The following is a 23,210-nucleotide window of genomic DNA, read 5'->3' as shown; positions in this document are numbered from 1 at the left end:
GACAGCGAGGAGCGCTGGGAGCACAATAATTCCTCTTTAAACTAAACTGCAGATGTTATGACAAAATATTTTTTTTGACGATCAGTGATGCACACTTAACTTCGATATTATGGAAGACACTGCTGGATTCGGTGGTCGAACGGTCCACTGTCCAGTTTGAATAGGTCCAATGATATCTTACTGTACAGCCACAGCTGCAGGAGGTGTTGATGTCGTGTAGGATCTTCAAACAATTACCATTTGAAGGATATAATTTGAGGAAAACGGTAAGATTTGCATGTTTTCTTTTTAAAATTCTTTGTCAGTGACGCGCCGAGTCAGACAATTGTATTTACACTGCAATAAATAAGTAGGCCAATCTGTTTCCACTAAAAATAGCCTATAAACTTCCTAAAAGATATGTTCACCTCATCAGCAAAACTGCATAAATTTGATTTGAATTGTTTAAAACTATTCAAATACTATTTGGCCAGTGGAAATGAATGAATCAACTCTATTCTAAAACCTTTATCTGAAGTATTTTATACAATTTTGTTTTTATGGATATTTTGATATATTTATTCTAAAACATAAAGAGGATACTGGATGATCTTTATCAATATAATCTGTGGCACAAATGGCATTTATAGTCCATATCTAATATTTTCCAATGTCTTGTACCTTTGACGGTGTTAACCATGGTGTCACGTGGTTGGGAACGTGTATGGAAATGATATGCAGATGAGGTTATGCATAGTAAAACTAGGTGTCGTAAGCTCCATATATGGTGATTTCGGGGAGGAGACAGGGTGGAGATGCACGTACGCACAATCTTCCGCTGTCTGGGATTTATAAAGGGATTTGTGCGCAGGTTCTGGCGTACGCATGGTTTTATAAATCTGATTTTTTTTGTGCGTACGCAGAATCTAGCTTTTGCGCGTACGTACACTTTTAGTAGGGATCCTACGCACAGTTTTATAAATGAGACCCCAGATGATTTTCCAGTGAAAATTTTTTATTTTGGTCATACTTCCAAGACTACAATCTGTGATTCTGAAGTACATGTACAGTCACACATTCTCCTCAAAACATTAGATTAATCCACGCCATGCCGATGCACAACCCACATAAAGATGATTATTCCGCAAATAACTGCAATTGCAGGTTTCAAACAGAGATGGCGACAAAGAGGTGAAACTTACTGACTGCAGCTTTAAGAAAATTTACTGACCATAAATATTCTTTACCAGAAATTTAGATACCAGTGAAAATTTTCAATTTTCAGGTAAAAAAAAAAAAATTAATAAAGTAATATAACAATGCATTGTCTTCACTGTTTAAATTAAACATGAACACTTATTAAAGTTACAAAAGTTATTCAGTCAAAAGTGTGAAAAGTGATTTTTCTTTAACTTTTGTTGTTTGATTAACATTAAGGACAGGCGGCAGCAGGTTTATATTAGGTTGCTGTAACTTTAAGAGCTAATGCACGGATCCAATATACTGATACACACGTTTACTTAAGACATAAATGACTATGTTTTAGCACTGGCCCATCAACTGTCTCGAGCGTCATTCACGTTTGTTCATGTTCATGTTGTCACAACATTGCATTGCTAGAATTCATAAAAAAGATTACTGGCCAACTGGTGATTGACAGTGTTTCATGTGCTCACAAACACTGATTTTTTTACTCCCATTTGGCACTTGGTGAATGTTAATTTTAGGCCCTGCATGAAAGTTGTTAGTGACATTCTAAACTCAATTTTATTTTTATAACATTTTAATATTATTACATAATTTTAATGTAGAATTTTAATGAAATCATAAAAATATTTTAGTAAAATGTTCATTTTTTTCCCCCTTTCCATTCATTTTTAAAAATAAAAAATCTTCATATCAATTAAAAATCTGCAATACGTCAACTTCCAATACAAGAGAAGATTGTACCTCTTTGAGGACAACAGCACACTTTCCGGGCCCTACGGCCTTTGGTAACTCAGCAATTCGGCCCTTGTTGAGATACGGACCAGAGAAACAGCGATGATTGATGAAGAGCTGAGAACAACAGTACTTTCCATTCACCAAACCTAAACAACACAAACATACAGTAGATTAACCATTTTCTTCACAAATAGATTTTGTGCTATTTGAAATGAATTAAAATTTGCTGCAAATGCAAAAGTCAAATGAAGTTATTGGTAGAATATGTAGTAAATATGTAAAACCTGTATCCATGGCGATGGATGGGCACAAGTTAAGAGGGGCATCAGAAGGCTGTGAGGGAGCCAACCTAAAAAATCAATCAATCAATCAATAAACCAATCAATCAATCAATAAACCAATCAATCAATCAATCAAGAAAAATACAACATCAAGTGATATTTTGTACAAAAAAACAACAGAGAAAAAAAGGAAGTAGATGAATCATATGCATGACGTTTAGGTAAAAAGTCCCACACATTCTAGCAACACAAACGCAAAGGCTCATGGGTAAAAATGGTCACCAGAGGAGTACATCTACTCACTGTTTCTCAGGCTGAACAACAGCAATCTTCTTCTGAGGCAGACCTAAAAACACCATACAAAAAGCATGACGCACAGGGGAAAATAGGGAAGTTTCAAGGCTTTTTGTGTGTTCTCTGGAAATGCCATGAAATTCTGAGAAATCTTGTTTGGTTTGCATTCAAGGAGGAGAGTAAATTATACACCACAAAAGTACTGTATAAATGAGAACTGTTTTTGCTGTATTATTTTTGTTTTTTACCATAACCAGCCAGGACAAGTGATGTACAACAGGACGTTTTAAGGTTTGTTTAGTTTATACTGCCATCATGTTGCACTGATCTCATAACTATAAAAATATACAGTGCATTCAAAAATATTCAGACCCCTAGTTTTAACAGACCCCCATGCAAATGCAGGAAACCGGAAATGCTAGCTCATGTGAAGAAGTTACAGATATCACTGCATTCCAAAGTTCAAGTTTTGTGAACGCTGACCTGCAAATACCATATCATGTGAAGATAGTAGATCGATACATTATGGCATGACCTCTTAGTCGAATTAAAAGAACCCAAACTTTTTGCATTGAAGTGGATTTATCATTTTTCATGCCAATTTTTGCAGCAGTTTGATGAAGTAAATGTCAGACTAAAAGCATATGTTGCAGTTACTGACACATATGATTCCATCAGTATGTGACACTCACAGACAGTCTTTTGTAAATGTGTTAGTGGATAGCCGTTTGCTTCACACCAGCCCACAGGGAAGATATTCATACTCTCAACATCCACTATACAATCTGGTAACGGCTTGGTCAGACCTATAGACAAAGAAAAAGAGAAGAGATAAAAAAAATTATCAACATGTCAGCATGTTATTTCATTTGGGTATTCACTGTGCTCGAAATATTTCTATTAAATAGTATGAAAAAAGAAGGTGAACATACATGCTTTATTCATTCCTACCTTCCAGTTTGAGCCAGAGAAGCCGACCTTTGACCTGAGTGATACGAGCGACACAGAGTTCAGAAGGTTGAAGTGGATTCACGGCTTCAAGCCACATATCCTTACAGAAGCCTCTGCCCTGAGATGCCTGATCACACGCAACACAGAAAAATAGGTCAGTGGAAAAGCCTCGTGTCCAGTTACACAATACAATGAATATCACAGTAAATGCAAACAAACAGGATAATGAGAGGGACATACATAACCATGAAAATAGATTTTTAACTGCAAAAATTTCAATGAATCACATTTATAGAAGACTTATCACCATTTAAAGCATATTCTGTTGAATTGTAATTTTTATGATACTGCTAGAAAACGCTTTTATTCAGAAACATGTTTGCATGGAATATTTGAAAATGTACCACCTGAAAGTATTTTAGATTTTCTATCTTATGTTAAGTTGAAATGCTTTACATAATGTAAATTTTATGGATGATATTGACCTTTTTTGCCATGTAAATAGCCATAATGCTAACATGGCGTAAAAACGTAATAAACAAACAAACAAACTTATCACCATTTACATCTGATAATTGGTGCAAATAAACAACAAACAAGCCTGCAGCCATAGCTTTTATATCGAATCCCAAAATAGTAAGTGGAATTTGGATTTAAAATGCCAGTGCTGGATGCTGATTGGTCAATACAATTCCAACTAGCCAAACACCCACAATACAGTAACAGCTATGAAGCATTAGTTAACACACCATTAATTAACTTTAATTTACATGTCAGGGACTATATAGAGGATCCATATGAGGCAAATATCTTTTTAGGAATTTCAATTAAATGTGTTAAGATAATACCGGTAAAAAAATGATTTACAAACAATATAAACACCAAAAACATGTACTTCTGGAAAAATAATATATATATATATAAATAAAAAAAAATATATATATATAAAAAAAAAAAAAAAAAAATATATATATATATATATATATATATATATATATATTTTTTTTTTTTTTTTTTTTTTTTTATGTGTGTGTGTTTATATAATGATATATATAAAATGATAAAACATTATGGTGACTTACATTAGATACTATTTTACTATTGTAGATATTAGAGAGAACTACAGAAATATTTTTAAATTTTTATTACATAATTTATATAAATATTGTTACTAAGCAGCATTTATATAATATAGTATAATATATAGTGCTGCGTGCATGTGTGTGTGTGTATGTATGTGTATGTATATATATATATATATATATATATATATATATATATATAAAATGCTACTTAGTAACAAAATTTACACTGATTATAAAATAAATAAAAATATAACTTTATTAAAAATATTTCTCTTAAGGTTTATACATCTAATGTTAATATTAGGTAGACAAAAGACACACTGCCAACTTGAAGCAAAATACATATTTTCCCAAATAATATTTCAATTATTTGCTTTATCTTCAGTACAGTTACAATATAAAACATAATAAAGTACATATTGTATTTATAAAAATGATACTATTATACTATTCAACCAAAAACAAAATTTACATACTTTAGGAAGGTTATCTCTTAATATCTCTTAAATCATATTTTATAGCCCCTGGCATCAAAAAGTTAAAAAACCCTGTTCTAGTGAAGGGATGGCACTTCATAAATGTGTACAGTATTTTATTAACCTAATACGATTATATTCCAAATATAGCACAGCCTCTTGTACCTTATTGTTTAAATAGTCAACTTTGAACTTTATGAGGAACAGGAAACACAAGAAGGGAGGGGTATTTCTCACAAAAACATAGCAATCTTTTTGCACCTTGTACATGTCAATGTGACCAATGTCGCAATGGGAAAACCCAATAGCTGGCACACTATCATCAGACTTTATCTAATTAACAAGAAATCCCCAAAGCTTCCTTCAGATTAACATCAAACTGCACACATGGTCATGTGAAGATGAAGCAGCTCTGCGGGGAAATCGAGAGAAAGTGCCTTACGTTTGGGAAACACACATCTGGAGCAGCTTCAGTGCCAGTTTGTTTGAGATAGTCAGCCCAGTCGAAGTCCTGTGACTCAAAACCTGACAGAAAATGAGACATTGAGAAAAACCAAATTAGACAGAGAGATAATAATTGTGTACTGTATTTTCCTTCATCCTTAATTATTTTTATGTAAAATATATTGTTATTATTATTGTTATTAATGTTATATATGAATATAAAATAATATAATGATACTCTGTCATTGGATTTAATAATTTATATTAATATTTATTAATTTCATATGTAATTTTTTTTTATTTCTAACTTTAGTTTTCTTTTTTTAATTTTTTTTCTTACTAATTTTATTCTCTTCTGCAGCAGTGCTAATGCTTTAGCAATAAATATACATTCTACACCAATAAAGCACACTAAACTGAAAATAAAAGTGAGATCAAACAGCACTGATATATCTTTTATTAATGATATGAATATATCCCATTAGCACACAGAGATATCACAGTCACACCCACCCCGTGGCCTCTCCAGTCCAACGCCATTCTTCAGACACCACTGGACTGGCAGGATGCCCGGTGAGTCAGCGTGACACACCACAGAAGTGGGCGTGGCTTCCGCAGTGAGGTCATCAACTGTGATCTGAAAGTAGTATTCATTGTAGATCTGCAGATCAGAGAGACATGGTGTGAGACAGAAAGAGAGACAGGACGCCTGATGTCAGGGTAGGTGGCTAGTAATTATAACCTCTAGCATAATAACCCTTCATCTAGTGTGTGTGTGTGTGTGTGTGTGTGTGTGTATTTGAAAGAACGTACTTTAGTTACAGACACGGGAAGAATGTGGAAAGGTTCCACTGGTGAGACCATTTCAAGCTTCATTCCCGCCCTGAAGGAGTGTGTGTGTAAGTCAGCGTGATCCTGAAACACACACATACAGATATCAGATGTGAATGTTATCAAGAATTTTGTGTAAAATGATGCCTTACTCCTCCAACTTTCCCAAAACACACACACACACCCACCTTGAAAACCTCCAGTGGAAGTGGACTGTTCAAGGCCTCAGCTGTGGCTTGATCAAAAGCTTCAGTCCATTCTGAGCTGCTCCTCAAAACACACAGATCTAAAAGAGAAAAAGAGAAACACAAGCTGATCCATCGATCTACCCAACTATTCATCAATCCATCCTTCATCCACCCATCCAACTCTCCATCCATCCATACAATTTATCCAACCCACTATTTATCAATCATGCATCATCCATTCAGTATCCATCCATTGATCTATCCGTCTTTCCATTTAATCAACTATCCATAGTTATCCATCTATTTATCCATCCACCCATCCACCCAAACAAGTATTTATTAACTATTTATCTATCATGCATCATCCAACCATTTGTCCATTTAACCAAGTATCCATATAGTTATCCAAACAGTTTTCCATCCATCCATCCATCCATCCAGTTAGTAATCCATCAAAGCATTTTTCCATCCATCCATCCATCCATCCATCCATCCATCCATCCATCCATCCAGTAAGCAATCCATCAAAGTATTTTTCCATCCATCCATCCATGTTATTTTACCAGCCTTCCATCCATCCCAGTTTTTATTGAACCAATTATTTATCAATCCATCCATTCATCCACAATTATTCATCTAACCATCCGACCATCCTTTTAACCAATTATGTATCCAGTTATCCATTCTTTTATCTATCAAAGTATTTTTTCAACCCAATTGTCATCCATCCATCCTTTAATCCATCCAGTTAGCAATCCATTGAAGCATTTTTCCATCCATCATCCATCCATCCATTCATCCATCCATCCATCCATCCATCCATCCATCCATCCATCCATCCATCCATCCATCCATCACAGTATTTATTCAACCAACTATATCAATCTATCCAACATTCATCCACAGTTATTAATCTAACCACCCCACCATCCCTTTAACCAACTATGCATCCAGTTATCCATCCTTTTATCTATAAGTATATTTTCAACCCAGTTGTCATCCATCTATCCATCCCAGTATTTATTCAACCAACTATTTTTCAATCCGTTCATCATTCATCTACAATTATTAATCTAACCATCCAACCATTCATCCTTTTAACCAACTATGCATCCAGTTATCCATCCTTTATCTATAACTATATTTTCAACCCAACTGTCATCCATCCATCCATCCATCCATCCCAATATTTATTCAACCAATTATTTATCAATCCATCCATCATTCATCCACAATTATTCATCTAACCATCCAACCATTCTTTTAAACAATTATGCATCCAGTTATCCATCCTTTTTTCTATCAAAGTATTTTTTTCAACCCAATTGCCATCCATCCATCCATCCATCCATCCATCCATCCATCCATCCATCCATCAATCACTAACTGTTGTAGGCCTATAATATATAATTTTAGTTACATGCTATCTCTCTTGCACACACACAGACACAATAACCTTGTTGTCAATGCCACACTGATATGTAATCAATAAAATATATTTTAAAAATGTCATTCTAACACCTTGCTATTGAGACATGCAGTTAAAATAATTGCTTTGCTATTTGTATCATCGCTACCAATTAACACTGCTGAGAGTGACACAATCACTCTCTCTTCTCAAAATAACTGCTTAGATACAGCCCAAGTCATCCACACTAATTCTAGACTGACTCTTTTTTATAACTAGTAACTGCCTGAAAAATGTCTTGAGATAAACATGTACACGTGTTAACCTTGTAATACATTGACTCATATCAATTATTTCTTTTATGTTATTCAAGCATATCTGTTAGAAATGCAAGATCATGAGAAACATGTTTTGAATTTATCTGCAAGGTTTCCTTTAGGGAAATGTGAATTCAGATCAACGATAATTAGAGTGTGGAAGTCAGACAGGCTGCACATAGAACTTGGCAAAAGTGCAATGGAACAATCTGCATACAAAAGGGGAAGCCTCAAGAAAAATGTAAAAGTATGACTATGAACTGCGCTGCTTTAACACAAAACTTTAAATGGAAAATTGAAAAAAGTAGAGGAAAATTTAATATATTTTTTTAATTTAATGTATTTATTTTAATGAATTTATTTACATTTAATGTCCATTTACTTTAATCTAATAATTAATTTAACTTAATTATGCAATTGAATTAACACTGGCTGTATTTTAGAGACTAGTTTAGTTGCAAAGTCATTTATACTGATCAAATACAGGTTAATACTCTCACCTGTGGGTGGTTTCATTGATAAATTATTCTCTTTGGCCCATCCCAGGGGGCGGAGCCTGGTGTCAAGGTAGAACATCCACATGTAGTAGGTGGGGTCATTTAATCCAACATAGCTGAGGCATAATCGTCCACCGACATTACGCTGGACTTGTGCGGCCCAGTACACACTAGGTTCAAAGGCATCACGCACTTCCAAAATACAGCCTACCACGATCAGATCCACTGTGTTTTTACCTCTTAATGGCTAAGATGACAGGAAGAGAGAGACAAAGAAATAATATTCTTCATTTAGGTAAATCATTTATCAAGGAATTTGCAACTTATTCTATTGCTGCCTTTGAATCTTCCTGAGAAGCTTCTGCTTAAGAGTTTGGAAAAATTGTGATAGCTGTGCATAAATTTAAGTGAAAAATTTGATGCGTTCATTTCTTATTTAGCATTAAAAGCATTAAAATGAAGAGTAAAACATGGACATTAAAAGTGTAATTCATGCTTTATCTTTATTTTTCCCCCATTACTAATATTGTCCTGCTGTCACAGAGAATGATGGGAAATGTAGTTTTGTTGCGCATGCCTGTCACATGATCTATTACATGTCATATATCCTGACTAAGGCCATTCCAATTTGCTTTTCACCATAATTTGGTGGTTCTCAAACAGTGGGTTATGACCCGAGAGAGCTTATAATGTAGCCAATGAACAGAATTATGTTTTTTTGGTGCATACTATATGTGTTTGTTCCATGTGATAGGCTGGTAAATCTCACTTCTGCTGTTGTTTAAAGGTGCCATGGAACGTTTTTTTACAAGATGTGATATAAGTCTAAGGTGTCCCCTGAATGTGTCTGGGAAGTTTCAGCTCAAAATACCCCATAGATTTTTTTTAATTAAATTTTTTAACTGCCTATTTTGGGGCATAATTAGAAATGCGTTGATTCAGGCTGCGGCCCCTTTAATTGCTCGCACTCTCCGCCCCCTCCCGAGCTCTCGACTCTATCACTGCATAAACAAAGTTCACACAGCTAATATAACCCTAAAAATGGATCTTTACAAAGTGTTCGTCATGCATGCTGCATGCATACATCGGATTATGTGAGAATTGTATTTATTTGGATGTTTACATTTGATTCTGAATGAATTTGAGGCTGTGATCCGTGGCTAACGGCTAATGCTACACTGTTGGAGAGATTTATAAAGAATGAAGTTGTGTTTATGAATTATACAGACTGCAAGTGTTTAAAAATGAAAATAGCGACGGCTCGTCTCCATGAATACAGTAAGAAACGATGGTAACTTTAACCACATTTAACAGTACATTAGCAACATGCCAACGAAACATTTAGAAAGATATTTAGTGATATTTACAAATATCACTAAAAATATCATGTAATCATGGATCATGTCAATTATTATTGCTCCATTTGCCATTTTTCGCTATTGTCCTTACTTGCTTACCTAGTCTGATGATTTAGCTGTGCACAGATCCAGACATTAATACTGGCTGCCCTTGTCTAATGCCTTGAACATGAGCTGGCATATGCAAATATTGGGGTCATACATATGAATGATCCTGACTGTTACGTAACAGTCGGTGTTATGTTGAGATTCGCCTGTTCTTCAGAGGTCTTTTAAACAAATGAGATTTACATAAGAAGGAGGAAACAATGGTGTTTGAGACTCACTGTATGTCATTTCCATGTACTGAACTCTTGTTATTTAACTATGCCAAGATAAATTAAATTTTTAATTCGACGGCACCTTTAAGCATTTACAAAATTGTTAATTTTAAGGTAATTTTTTTTTGTTCTTTTTGTACATTAAACAATTAAGTGTAATCTCATACTCACCCCTTCAAGCAGATTTGCCGGTGCCGTCCGCGAACCTGTGAGCTCTTTGATAAGAAACTTGGCCCAGTCAGTGTACTTCTCTTTAATAGCTGAAATAGATCAAGAAAGAGCAGATAATCAATTTCCCACAATATTCACACAGACAATTTCATACTTTTGTGACTGGAACTAATTTATTACATTCTTGTTTGATAGTATATATCATGCAAAAAAAAAAAATATATATATATATATATATATATATATATATATATATATATATATATACACACACACACACACACACACACACACACATTTTTGTTTATTTTCTGGTAAAAAAAAAAGACCCCATCATACCCCAAAGCACTCTCTAACATCCACATATGTACAAATATGCCATTAAATGGACCTCTCTCAAACATCTTGCTACTTCCTTCCTTCCCCATGGTGCCAGCCACATAAATTATTCATCTATGCATTACCAATATATATAACGGGATGTCAGATTCTGTGTTTCAGTGTCTAAACAGACACAAACATCCTACTTTCTGCATCATCCCACATGGTACCTCCACAGAGAGAAGTGCTAGTTAGTTATGTGTTAGTGAAGAACAACAACACATTAATCATGACGAGCTGTGCATCGTTTGCACAAACTGTATGTTTGCATCAGCAGAATTCACACTGCTGAAGTTTAGGCGGCCAGCATGGTTTTGACTGTTAGCTTGACTCTAAGAGCTAAATACTGTCTCTGTCCTGTTACGTCACAACTGCTTCACTCAATAACACATGACACCACTCATGAGGGTGTGAGCTCTGCCCTGACAGAAGATTTGAGTAAACAAAGAGAGAGAGAGAGAGAGAGAGAGAGAGAGAGAGAGAGAGAGATGGTGTACGATGAACAATTGGATTTTCATGCATGTAAAGGCTCAAAGTAAGATGCAATACCAATTTTTTTGATAGGCTATACTGTACCATTATGCAAGAATGTGCATGATCATTTTATATTTATTATTTCAGGCCAATAACCCTATTGATGTAATATCATTTTTGAAGAAAGATCATCTTTTTGTTGAAGAGGATTAAATTACAAGAACTTTCATATTACTGAGATGTTTGACCTATAAACAAAATAATTACTTGTAGGAAAAAGTCTCAACAGAAGAAGTAAACAACAACAAAAATGATGTCTTTAATCAATATAGTTGACTTGTTTTCCTGCAGTAAATAGCTAAAAATCCTTAAAACTACATCAAATTTACCAGAAAAGCAAAACTGCAAAAGATTTTCAGAGAATGTTTCATGATATGAATGAATGTATACGATTATTACATACTTATTATACGATTATTACATAATTATTATACGATTATTACATAATTATTACAATAATTTAGGCTAGTTCCATTGGTAAAGTTGGTATTCAAAACACATTTTACTTCCGTAATGCCCAAGTGAAACAGGATATTTGGTGGGGTTTATCTGCCTTTAAGATTGATGACACATATTTCAATGAATCTGTTCATTATATAAAGCAATCAAGTCTCTTCAGAAAATTGACTAAACCGCACAATTCATATAGATTATCTAAGCTTATCTTTATTGCATTTCTATTTAAACAGGATGCATATTTCTCTCTTTCTCTTATTTTAGTGCACTGGTTGCCTACTAACTGTCTACCTAACCAACAGCTAACGACTGTGATTGCTTTTTAAATGCTTATTTTAAATATATATTTAATATGGTTTAAAGTTACATTTTCTTACTACAATTTCATTGCTAGGATATCACTTATATTTCAACATATTTCAATCAATCAACTTTGTCCCAGATGTTTCTTATAAAATTATTTAGTTCACCCAAAAATGAAAATTCAGTCATTTATTACTCACCCTCATGCCGTTCCACACCCGTAAGACCTTTGTTCATCTTCAGAACACAGATTAAGATATTTTTGTTGAAATCCAATGGCTCAGTGAGGCCTTCATAGCCAGCAATGACATTTCCTCTCTCAAGATCCATACTAAAAGGCACTAAAAACATATTTAAAACAGTTCATGTGAGTACAGTGGTTCAATATTAATATTATAAAGCAACAAGAATATTTTTAGTGCGCCAAAAAAACAAAATAACGACTTATATAGTGATGGCCGATTTCAAAACACTGCTTCATTAAGCTTCGGAACGTTATGAATCAGCGTATCGAATCATGATTCGGATCGCGTGTCAAACCACCAAACTGCTGAAATCACGTGACTTTGGTGCTCCGAACAGCTGATTCGACACGCTGATTCATTATGCTCCGAAGCTTCATGAAGCATTGTTTTGAAATCGGCCATCACTAAATAAGTCGTTATTTTGTTTTTTTGGCGCACCAAAAATATTCTCGTCGCTTTATAATATTAATATTGAACCACTGTACTCACATGAACTGATTTAAATATGTTTTTAGTACATTCATTTCATCAAAAATATCTTAATTTGCATTTCAAAGATTAACGAAGGTCTTACGGGTGTAGAACAACATGAGGGTGAGTAATAAATGACATTATTTTCATTTTTGTGTGAACTAACCCTTTAATTGTTCGATTTCATACTAAGATTACTGACTTTTGATTACAGACTTGCATTTGCAGATATGGCCATACTTTGAGACATTAACAAGATCAATTGAAACTCCAGAGTTTGAAACTACAGAGATATTTTGTTTGTTTGTTTATAAAGCTCTTTTCAGTCTACAAAGTAGCTCCAATGCTGTACATTGCAAATAGCACATAGGACAATAGCAAAATAGTACAGAGCAAACAATAAATATTATAGCAAGAGGGCATCGATATGGCTTTAGACAACCTTTAAAAATATTAAGTGTTGGAGAAGATCTCAAAAGGCAAGTTGATCTATAATCTTGGACCAGCAACAGAAAAAGCACACCCTTCAGTTTAAGATGCACCCAGGGGATCCTTAAAGGGATAGTTCAGCCAAAAATGAAAATTGTGTCATTAATTACTCATCCTCATGTCATTCCAAACCCATAAGACTTTTGTTCATCTTTGGAACACAAATTAAGATATTTTTGATGAAATCTGAGAGCTTTCTGTCCCTCCATAGACAGCTACGCAACTGACACTTTAGCGCTTCAAAAAGTTCTAAATTAAATCTGTTCATTAAATAAAGCGATTGAGTCTCTTCAGAAAATTTGGACTAACCGCTCAATTCATATAGATTAGTTTTATGATCTCTTTATGAACTTTCTGAAGCGTCAAAGTTATAGTTGCGTAGCTGTCTATGGAGGGAAAGAAAGCTCTCAGATTTCATCAAAAAGATCTTCATTTGCATTTCAAAGATGAACAAAAGTCTTATGAGTTTGGGATGACATGAGGGTGAGGAATTAATGACAGAATTTTCATTTTTGGCTGAACTAACCCTTTAAGAGTAGTTTTTTTTTTTTTTTTTTTTTTGATGATTTTAACATTAGGCCTGAGTTATAGGGCTTAATAAGCTCAGCTATATATTCTGGAACCATTCTGTAGACCGCTTTAAATACATATATCAAGATCTTGTATTGAATCCTGTGTTGGAATGGTATTCAACGTAATGTGGCTAACAAAGGAGTAACATGATCAGTCTTTTTAGCATTCATAGGCATCCTTGCAGCAGCATCCTGTGCTGTGATAACTGCTGACGTGGATTATGTGCAAGTCCCAAAGTAAATGGCATTACAATAGTCTAAACGAGAAAAGATAAAAGCATGTATTACTCTTTCTAGGCCACTGGTTTAAAAAGATCAAGAGAAAAATCTGATTTGTTATTTTTCTTTCCTGTGTCATTGTAACTATGACTTCAATTTTACAAAAGATTTTGTAGATATTTCTAAGTGTAAATATATGTTGCAGAGTTTACTTAAAATCCCTTGTGGCACATTTTCTTAAGTTGCTTATGACTGCACAGACTTGCTCGGATCAAATAAATAAATGCATAATTCACAATAACTCAAAGAGACACATGAGCCGCTTTGCGTTTCCTCTTTTCTGCACTAGAGAGTCTGAATGAATGCAAATATTCATTATGCAAAAGCAGATTTGCATATCTTCTAACAACTCTTCTGTAAACAGCGGGCCAGATTTAAAGAGTTTTTCTCGCTCATGTAATCAAGGCAATTATTTAAGAGAGGAAGGGGAACAAAACGCTGTGTGTTAAAGGAAGAGCAGTGTTGCGATACTGACTCACTGCTACAGTAGAAACAACCTGTCCTGTCTCTGAAGTGGATAACACGATTTCCTGTTTGCTTGCCAACCGCTAGTACATCCAGGATACTATTTTTAACAGCAAAAAGGTCATTGCTTAATCAAGTTAACTCAAGGATATTTGACTGCTTTGTGGCTTTTGTGACCAAAAAAAAGAAATCCCTATTCTTAAGTATATGTTATTTTCTAATGAATAAGAGTGACATTTAATCTGTATTTTCTTGTTCTATTCTTTGATTTAGTGGATAATATTATATATAACTATTACTGTTATTGTTTGTTGTGTAGTAAAATAATTATACAGTATATTTTTTCCAATTATACAATTTTACGTAGGCTAATTATACATTTAGTATATTTAAGTATATAGTAAAATTAAAGCATTGTTATTTTAGTTATTTATATATATATATATACACACATTGAATATTGAATATATTTCACAAAGTAATTTATTCCCGTGATGCAAAGCTGAATTTTCAGCATCATTACTCCAGTCTTCAGTGTCACATGATCCTTCAGAAATCATTCTAATATGCTGATCTGCTGCTCAAGAAACATTTAATGTGTACAATTGTACAAAATATTTGTGTACAATATTTTTTTTTCAGTATTATTTGATGAATAGAAAGTTCAAAAGAACAGTGTTTATCTGAAATCTAATCTTTTGTAACATTATAGATGTCTTTACTGCCACTTTTGATTGATTTAATGCATCCTTGCTGAATAAAAGTATTAATTTCTTTAATTTCTTTTCAAAAAAATAAAAATAAATATTCTTACTGACCCCAAACTTTTGAACGGTAGTGTATAATGCTACAGAAGCTTTGTATTTCAGATAAATGCTGTTCTTTTGAACTTTCTATTCATCAAGGAATCCTGAAAAAAAAAAGTACACAACTGTTTTCAACATTGAAAATAATCATAAATGTTTATTGAGCAGCAAATCAGCATATTAGAATGATTTCTGAAGGATCATGTGACACTGAAGACTGGAGTAACGATGCTGAAAATTCAGCTTTGCATCACAGGAATAAATTACTTTGTCAAATATATTTAAATAGTACACAGTTATTTTAAATTGTAATAATATTTCACAATATTACTGTTTTTTACTGTATTTTTAATTAAATAAATGTAGCCTTGGTGAGCAGACGAAACTTCTTTTAAAAACATTAAAAATCTTAGTGGTTCCAAACTTTTGGACTGTACTGTATATATTTATAATATAAATATATTTAGTATATTTAAGTATATAGTAAAATTAAAGCATTGTTATTTATTGAAAGTGAAAATTATAGTTATTTTTATAGTAAAATTATGATAAATGAAATATATATTTTAAAACACACACACACACACACACACACACACACACACACACGCGCACACACATATATATGTATGTATGTATGCATGTATGTATGATATATACACACATATACACACACGCTGACAATTAGTTATTATTTTGTGTATACTAAATTAATAATATATATATATATATATATATATATATATATATATATATATATATATATATATATATATATATATATATATATATATATATATATAAAGTTACATCAAAAAGTAAAAATTAAATAAATGATAATATAATAAACACACACACATATTATATATATATATATATTATAATTTACTGTACTGTTCTGTAAAAACATTACATTTAGATTTTATTGATATTCGGTGTTTACTACTTTATCTAACTTTCATATTGAATTTAGTATAATGCAAAAATAATAATGCACTTTAGAGTTCAAACACCCACAAGCAATCATTTTGACATTGTAACCTTGCATTTGATTTGATAATCAAATCTGACCACAAAAATATATGAAGGATCTGTCTAACCACACTATTGAATCAAAACGACAATATATTCTATCACTATATAAAACCATCACAGAAGTAGCTATAAAATAATGTGAAGCATCACAGTACTAGGCTAAAATATTGGTGTGTATAAGACCTGCACTAATGTAATTCAGCTCAAATAGCTACAATAATAAAAAGTTGAGTTTTGATTGTGTGTGTGAAAGAGTGCTTGTGGCAGAACGCCGCTGTGTCCCAGCGTGTAATCTCTGCAGCACGAGTGTGTACGCTAATCGCTTAAGTAGCGCTAGAACGGCAGTGTGCGACCGTTGCCATGCCAACAACCCCCCAGCGTCTAAGCACTCAGCTCAGGCCGTGTGTTCGACACCCTTAAGTGGAACGGGATCATTTCATCACATTAGCGCATGACAATGAAATTCAACACATATTTATGCGATTAATCTCAGGCCTTTTTATTCCATGTGTGCTTGAGTGTGTGTGAGTTTGTGTAGCTTCCTTAATGTTTGATAGCTATTAAACGTCCACTTTAATGAATGAATGAATGATTGCACACAGGTAAAGCAAAATCAACCTTTGTAAATACCTGTCCCTTGCATAAACATTGCCATTATGTCTTAAGTACTAGTATGACCAACTAGCGGTTAGTCAAGGGGCAAACATTTTTTAGTATCAAATTAGACCTGTCTACTTTTTTTTTTGTCTCTGACTTATAACAGTTATAATCAGTCTTAAAGAAAAAAATGTGATGACTAAACTTAGAAAGACTAGTCTTAGCAGTTTATGCAACTGGCCTCTGGAGTTGCACAGTTTTTCAGTCCAATTAAACAAAAAGTGTGTAATCTTTAATCAAAATGTAATAATTACCTCAGAAATTACTTTCTTTTTGATTGATGTCAGAAAACCCTCTTACTTTTGAGGTATTCCTCTTACTTTGCTTTTAGCCGACTCTGGCCATTGCACAATTGAAAATATTTATACTGCCTTGTATGATGCCCATATGGGCACGTGCCCAATTGCCCATATGGTTAATCTGGCCCACTACTGTAAGCCAATGTCCATGTTTAGTTCTTGAACTACCCCTACATGCCAACTATGGATCTTGGTTCTGGTTTTATTTTTAACGGGGTCATGAATTGCATTTTTGTATTATTTTATACTGCTTCTTGAGGTGCACTTATAATGTTGAATTTTCATAATGTATGAATTTTACTAGTGCTGTCAAATCGATTAATCACGATTAATTGCATCTAACATAAAAGTTTGTAAATATATATATATATACACTATATTGCCAAAAGTATTGGGACACCACTCCAAATCATTGAATTCAGGTGTTCGAATCACTTCCACAGGTGTATAAAATCAATCACCTAGGCATGCAGACTGCTTCTACAAACATTTGTGAAAGAATGGGTCGCTCTCAGGAGCTCAGTGAATTCAAGCGTGGTACCGTGATAGGTTGCCACCTGTGTAGTAAGTCCATTCGTGAAATTTCCTCACTACTAAATATTCCACGGTCAACTGTTAGTGGTATCATAACAAAGTGGAAGCAACTGGGAACAACAGCAACTCAACCACAAAGTGGTAGGCCACGGAAAAATCACAGAGTGTACAGTGCACAGAAGTTGCCAACTTTCTGCAGAGTCAATAGCTACAGACCTCCAAACTTCATGTGGCCTTCAGATTAGCTCAAGAACAGTGCGTAGAGAGCTTCATGGAATGGATTTCCATGGCCGAGCAGCTTCATCCAAGCCTTACATCACCAAGTGCAATGCAAAGTGTCAGATGCAGTGGTGTAAAACACACCGCCACTGGACTCTAGAGCAGTGAAGACGTGTTCTCTGGAGTGACAAATCACGCTTCTCTGTCTGGCAATCTGATGGACGAGTCTGGGTTTGGCGGTTGCCAGGAGAACGGTACTTGCCTGACTGCATTGTGCCGAGCGTAAAGTTTGGTGGAGGGGGATTATGGTGTGGGGTTGTTTTTCAGGGGTTGGGCTTGGCCCCTTAGTTCCAGTGAAAGGAACTCTTAATGCTTCAGCATACCAAGACATTTTGGACAATTTCATGCTCCCAACTTTGTGGGAACAGGGCCCCTTCCTGTTTCAACATGACTGCGCACCAGTGCACAAAGCAAGGTCCATAAAGACATGGATGAGCAAGTTTGGGGTGGAGGAACTTGACTGGCCTGCACAGAGTCCTGATCTCATCTCGATAGAACACCTTTGGGATGAATTAGAGCGGAGACTGTGAGCCAGGCCTTCTTGCCAACATCAGTGCCTGACCTCACAAATGCGCTTCTAGAAGAATGGTCAAAAAAATTCCATAAACACACTCCTAAACCTTGTGGAAAGCCTTCCTAGAAGAGTTGAGGCTGTTATAGCTGCAAAGGGTGGGCCAACTCCATATTAAACCCTACGGATTAAGAATGGGATGTCATTAAAGTTCATGTGCATGTTAAGGCAGGCGTCCCAAAACCTTTGGCAACTTTTTTGTTTTAAATAAGACAGATAAAAGTTCTTGGTAGAACTTTATTTACAGTCCTGTTCTACATATACTGTACATACTATGCACTTAATATAGTAATTACAATAACTAGGTAATAACTAGGTACTAATCCTGATCCTACTGCTAAGCTTAACCGTAACCTATGTAGTTACCTTATATTACACAGTATGTTTCCTAAGTACTTTTTTAAGTACACGTACCTTAAAATAGTGCAACCAAGTTCTTTTTATTTAATACTGCCCTAAAGTAGTGATGAATCATTCAGCTCTTTGGGGTTCTGATGACTCAATTCTTTTCAAAGTTCAAATCAGGCTAAATAGCTTGAATCAGTCAAATTTCCATCATGTCCTAGTCAAATTGAACCAAAGATCCAAGAAGTGAGTGTGCACTTGCTTTATAAAATAGTTTCATTTACAAAAATGATCTTTTTCAAAACCTTACATATGCCTGGTTCCTAGTATCATGTGGTGTCTCCTTGAGAATCAATGACTGCTTGCAGCCTTTTGTAACAGTTGTGTATGAGTTCTTCAATTGTCCTGAGTGCCAAAGCTGAATTTCAACATCATAAAGTCACTGTGGGGAAGAAATCAAATGTGCAGAGCATGCTGGGAAACCAACGAACTTACAGGACCTGAAGGCTTTTTGTCAAGAACAGTAGGCAGCTTTGCTACTCAGAAGAAACCGAGGACTCATTTACAAAAGACTATACACAGAAAAAGGAGTACCAATGGTATGTAATTATTTGAACAGAATACTTTAAAAAAAATAAAAATTAAAAATAACAGTTTTTATTATTTTTCTTGTGGAATATATGAATTTTAGGATTCTTTTTTTTATAAAAAAATAAAAATTTTGCAACACGTATTTACATTTTTTAAAAGAGCTATAGTTTATGGATCTATTATAGAGAATTATTTTTTTAACAGAAATAAAGCTGATCTAAAAATATAAATATTACATGAAAAACTTAAACAAAAATTAGAAATGTTGCCTTGGCAACTAAGTGAAATAAATGAAGTTTAATAAATATGACAATTATTAAAACTAAAAATGAACTAAAAATAAATTAAAACGGAATAGAAATATTTAAATAAAAAAACTAAGAAAAATAACAAAAGCAAAATTACAAAAACTGAAAATATAAAAATAAAAGCTAATTCCAACATTAATAAGTATTATAATAGTATAAAAATACTAAACACTGTTAAGGTGATGATACACGGGGCAACTTTTTGAGCAATGTTGCTGGGCAATGTTGCTGTCAACGGGCAACCTGATGAGACACAGGGCAACTAATTAGGTCAACAGACAGTTGGCAGCAACTAATCAGAGAGGAGCAAATCTATTGCCAACTCAATAAATACTTTATTATAAACACTTGTTAGGCACTTTATTTTTATTAAAAATAAATGCCTTTCCGATCTGATTTGTGACAGGAAAAGGGAGAAGAGCGAGTTCAGCAAAAGGCGGATTTGAACCCGCGTCGATTGCATCAAAAGCTATTCATATGTCAAACGCCCTACAGCCTACGCTACTACAGCCGTTAAACGTCTTTTTAGTATTTAACTGAAATCATTCAATGGCTTCATTAAGTCAAGTCACCTTTATTTATATAGCGCTTTTTACAATGCAGATTGTGTCAAAGCAGCTTTACATTGATAGCTGGTACATAATTTGGCTGCACAGCAGCTCTTAAATAATAGTGTCAATGCAGGCAGATCAGAAGCACTGTTGAATAAATGTCAAGAATACTATTGAATATCAAATGTCAAGTGTTCATTACAGCATACACACATTACTTCAGACAGTTGTTGGTATTTTAAGCAATATATGAGGTAAATTCCATGTTTTGGGTTGACGCATGACAACTTACTAGCGTAAAAAGATAAAAGTTCACACTCCTTTTCTCCGCTCCACTGCCGCTGAGGGGCCGCCATCTTGTTTGAATTTTTTCTGAAATCTCCGAACCGGTCACGTGATCGGCTGCTAACATTCTGATTGGAGGATCTCAAAAAATTGCCCACGACAGATCCAGATAAATATTTGTTGCTCATTCTCAGTGGGAAAGTGCCCAAGCAACGTTGCTCGGCAACATTGCTCAAAAAGTTGCCCCGTGTATCATAACCTTTATGCACAATATCAGTTATAAGCCTATATTAGAGAGATTTTTATTTATCGCATTGTTGATAAATTGCTGGTTTCCCTAATTTTAACATTTAGATTAACACAAAGAGTTAACAACAACAAAAAACACTCATAATTTAACTCTTTCCCCACCAGCGTTCTTTTTTTTTTTTAAAAAGTTGATGATTGCGTTAGTTTACATGTGCGTAAGCAATGCATTTATCGCTTCTTCTTCACTTGTTTTTGGATCTGGAGATTCTGTACTCTTTCAGAAGATGCGTAATAGCGCCCCTCTACCATATAACAGTGAAAGCATGGATTGCCGGAAAATTCCATCAATGGCGGGGAAGTGTCGTCTCATAAATGATGGAAAATGCCGTCAATGGTGGGGAAAGAGTTAATAACAAATAATAAATGTAATCTTATCTCTTATCTAAATCAGATATCAAAATGAATATTCATATTTCATTGGTATACATTATAATGTTACCTAATCGTAAGCATTTAATTTAGTTCATTTTATCTTTTATATTTATTTATTATTAGTTTTACATTATTTAATTGAACCTATTCTGGTTATGAAAATAATTATCTGTTAAGGACACAATTTTTTTCTAACTGTATAAATGGTAAAATAATCATTGTTACAAAACCAGAATTAAACTCTTTATGATTCCCCTCCCTTGGCAGCTACAGAACTGTTAAAATGAATGCATAATCGACCAACAAATGCATAAGATATGAACATTTAACTCCAGTTGGCCACAAAAACAAACAAAAAAAATGTTTAAAATGATATCCATGCAAACGTGTGCGTGCATCTAGTGAAGCATGCCAGGCTGAGTAGCTTTACATATGACCTCCAGGGGTGCCTTAACTTTGTGCGTCTCAGCTACACAAATGCATGCAAATACAAGCTCACACTGAAACTACCATGATCTTCACACCTCTCACACACTCGCACATACGTCATCTAATAAACAGCGGTAGCAAACAGGCAGAAGGAATAAGGAAGGAAGATAAACAGAAAATAGTAGAGGAATGAAAAAGAAGAATTCTGGAGGATGTCTGAGAAAGATGGGGGCGAGAGATTTAGGAAAAGACCCAGAACAAAGACAGAGAGACAGATAATGCATGCGTCTGATACATGGGCGTAGATTTGGATACAGGTGGAACAACATCTTCCAAAGCTGAAAGACTAGTTCAAAGAAAAAAATGAAACTTCTGTCACCATTTACTCACACTCATTGTTATTACAAACCTGAATGACTGATTTTCATCTATGAAACACAAAAGGAGAATTTTCGGAAAATGTACTGGTCGCTCTTTTTGCATGTAACTACGCTGCACGGCCCAAAAAAAAAAAAAAAAAAAGTCGCTGTTTGGATTTTAATAGGCAAATACTTAAGAGGATGGATCATTATTAGTGATTGTTATTTTTCTAGTATGTTATATGTTTGGCAACGGTTCTTTTAACCCTTAAAGATGGAGTGTGTAGCTTTTCATTTTTTAAAACAACCATGTATTAAGATGTATCATGGCCATATTCCAGGATGACAAGGTTGTCAAGGTTCATCAGGCTCAATCTGTGAAAGAATTGTTGGGAGGGAGCATGAAGAATCATTTTCACACATGAATTGGCACTGACCTGAACTTCAGTGTAAGTTTTTGGGATGTGCTGGAGTAGACTTTACAGAGTGCTCACCTCTTGCATCATCAATACAAGATCTTGACCAAAAAATGATGCACATCTCAATGGAAATAAATGTTGTGATGTTATTTCCACAAGAGGTGCATCCATTTTTGGTCAAGATCTTGTATTGACAATGCAAGAGGTGAGCACTCTGTAAAGTCTTCTCCAGCACATCCCAAAAACTTATACTGAGGTTCAGGTCAGTGCCAATTCATGTGTGAAAATGATTCTTCATGCTCTCTGAACCATTCTTTCACAA

At 34.3% G+C, this 23,210-nt stretch overlaps 2 protein-coding genes across 3 annotated transcripts in view; one reads left to right on the top strand and one right to left on the bottom strand.

The window, feature by feature from the left end:
* The window catches only part of sfmbt2 (Scm like with four mbt domains 2), a 54,385-nt gene that overhangs the window by 9,931 nt on the left and 21,244 nt on the right, over positions 1–23,210 (bottom strand). For both annotated transcript variants that reach the window (XM_048157102.1, XM_048157104.1), the window contains 11 exons: positions 10,545–10,633; positions 8,699–8,942; positions 6,474–6,571; positions 6,268–6,369; positions 5,968–6,115; positions 5,453–5,535; positions 3,450–3,576; positions 3,191–3,304; positions 2,508–2,550; positions 2,208–2,272; positions 1,930–2,069 (listed from right to left, as the gene is read on the bottom strand). In XM_048157102.1, coding sequence (XP_048013059.1) covers positions 1,930–2,069; positions 2,208–2,272; positions 2,508–2,550; positions 3,191–3,304; positions 3,450–3,576; positions 5,453–5,535; positions 5,968–6,115; positions 6,268–6,369; positions 6,474–6,571; positions 8,699–8,942; positions 10,545–10,633 — 1,253 coding nt within the window. The remainder of the gene's footprint in view (positions 1–1,929; positions 2,070–2,207; positions 2,273–2,507; positions 2,551–3,190; positions 3,305–3,449; positions 3,577–5,452; positions 5,536–5,967; positions 6,116–6,267; positions 6,370–6,473; positions 6,572–8,698; positions 8,943–10,544; positions 10,634–23,210) is intronic.
* The window catches only part of tmem110l (transmembrane protein 110, like), a 63,846-nt gene continuing 44,124 nt past the window's right edge, over positions 3,489–23,210 (top strand). The window contains exon 1 of the mRNA XM_048157106.1: positions 3,489–3,603. Within this exon, the coding sequence (XP_048013063.1) occupies positions 3,573–3,603 (31 nt within the window). The 5' untranslated portion in view covers positions 3,489–3,572. The remainder of the gene's footprint in view (positions 3,604–23,210) is intronic.

This window comes from Megalobrama amblycephala, linkage group LG14 (genome assembly GCF_018812025.1).
Source record: "Megalobrama amblycephala isolate DHTTF-2021 linkage group LG14, ASM1881202v1, whole genome shotgun sequence".
Lineage (NCBI taxonomy): Eukaryota > Metazoa > Chordata > Actinopteri > Cypriniformes > Xenocyprididae > Megalobrama > Megalobrama amblycephala.
This window is presented reverse-complemented; position numbering and strand designations above follow the sequence as displayed.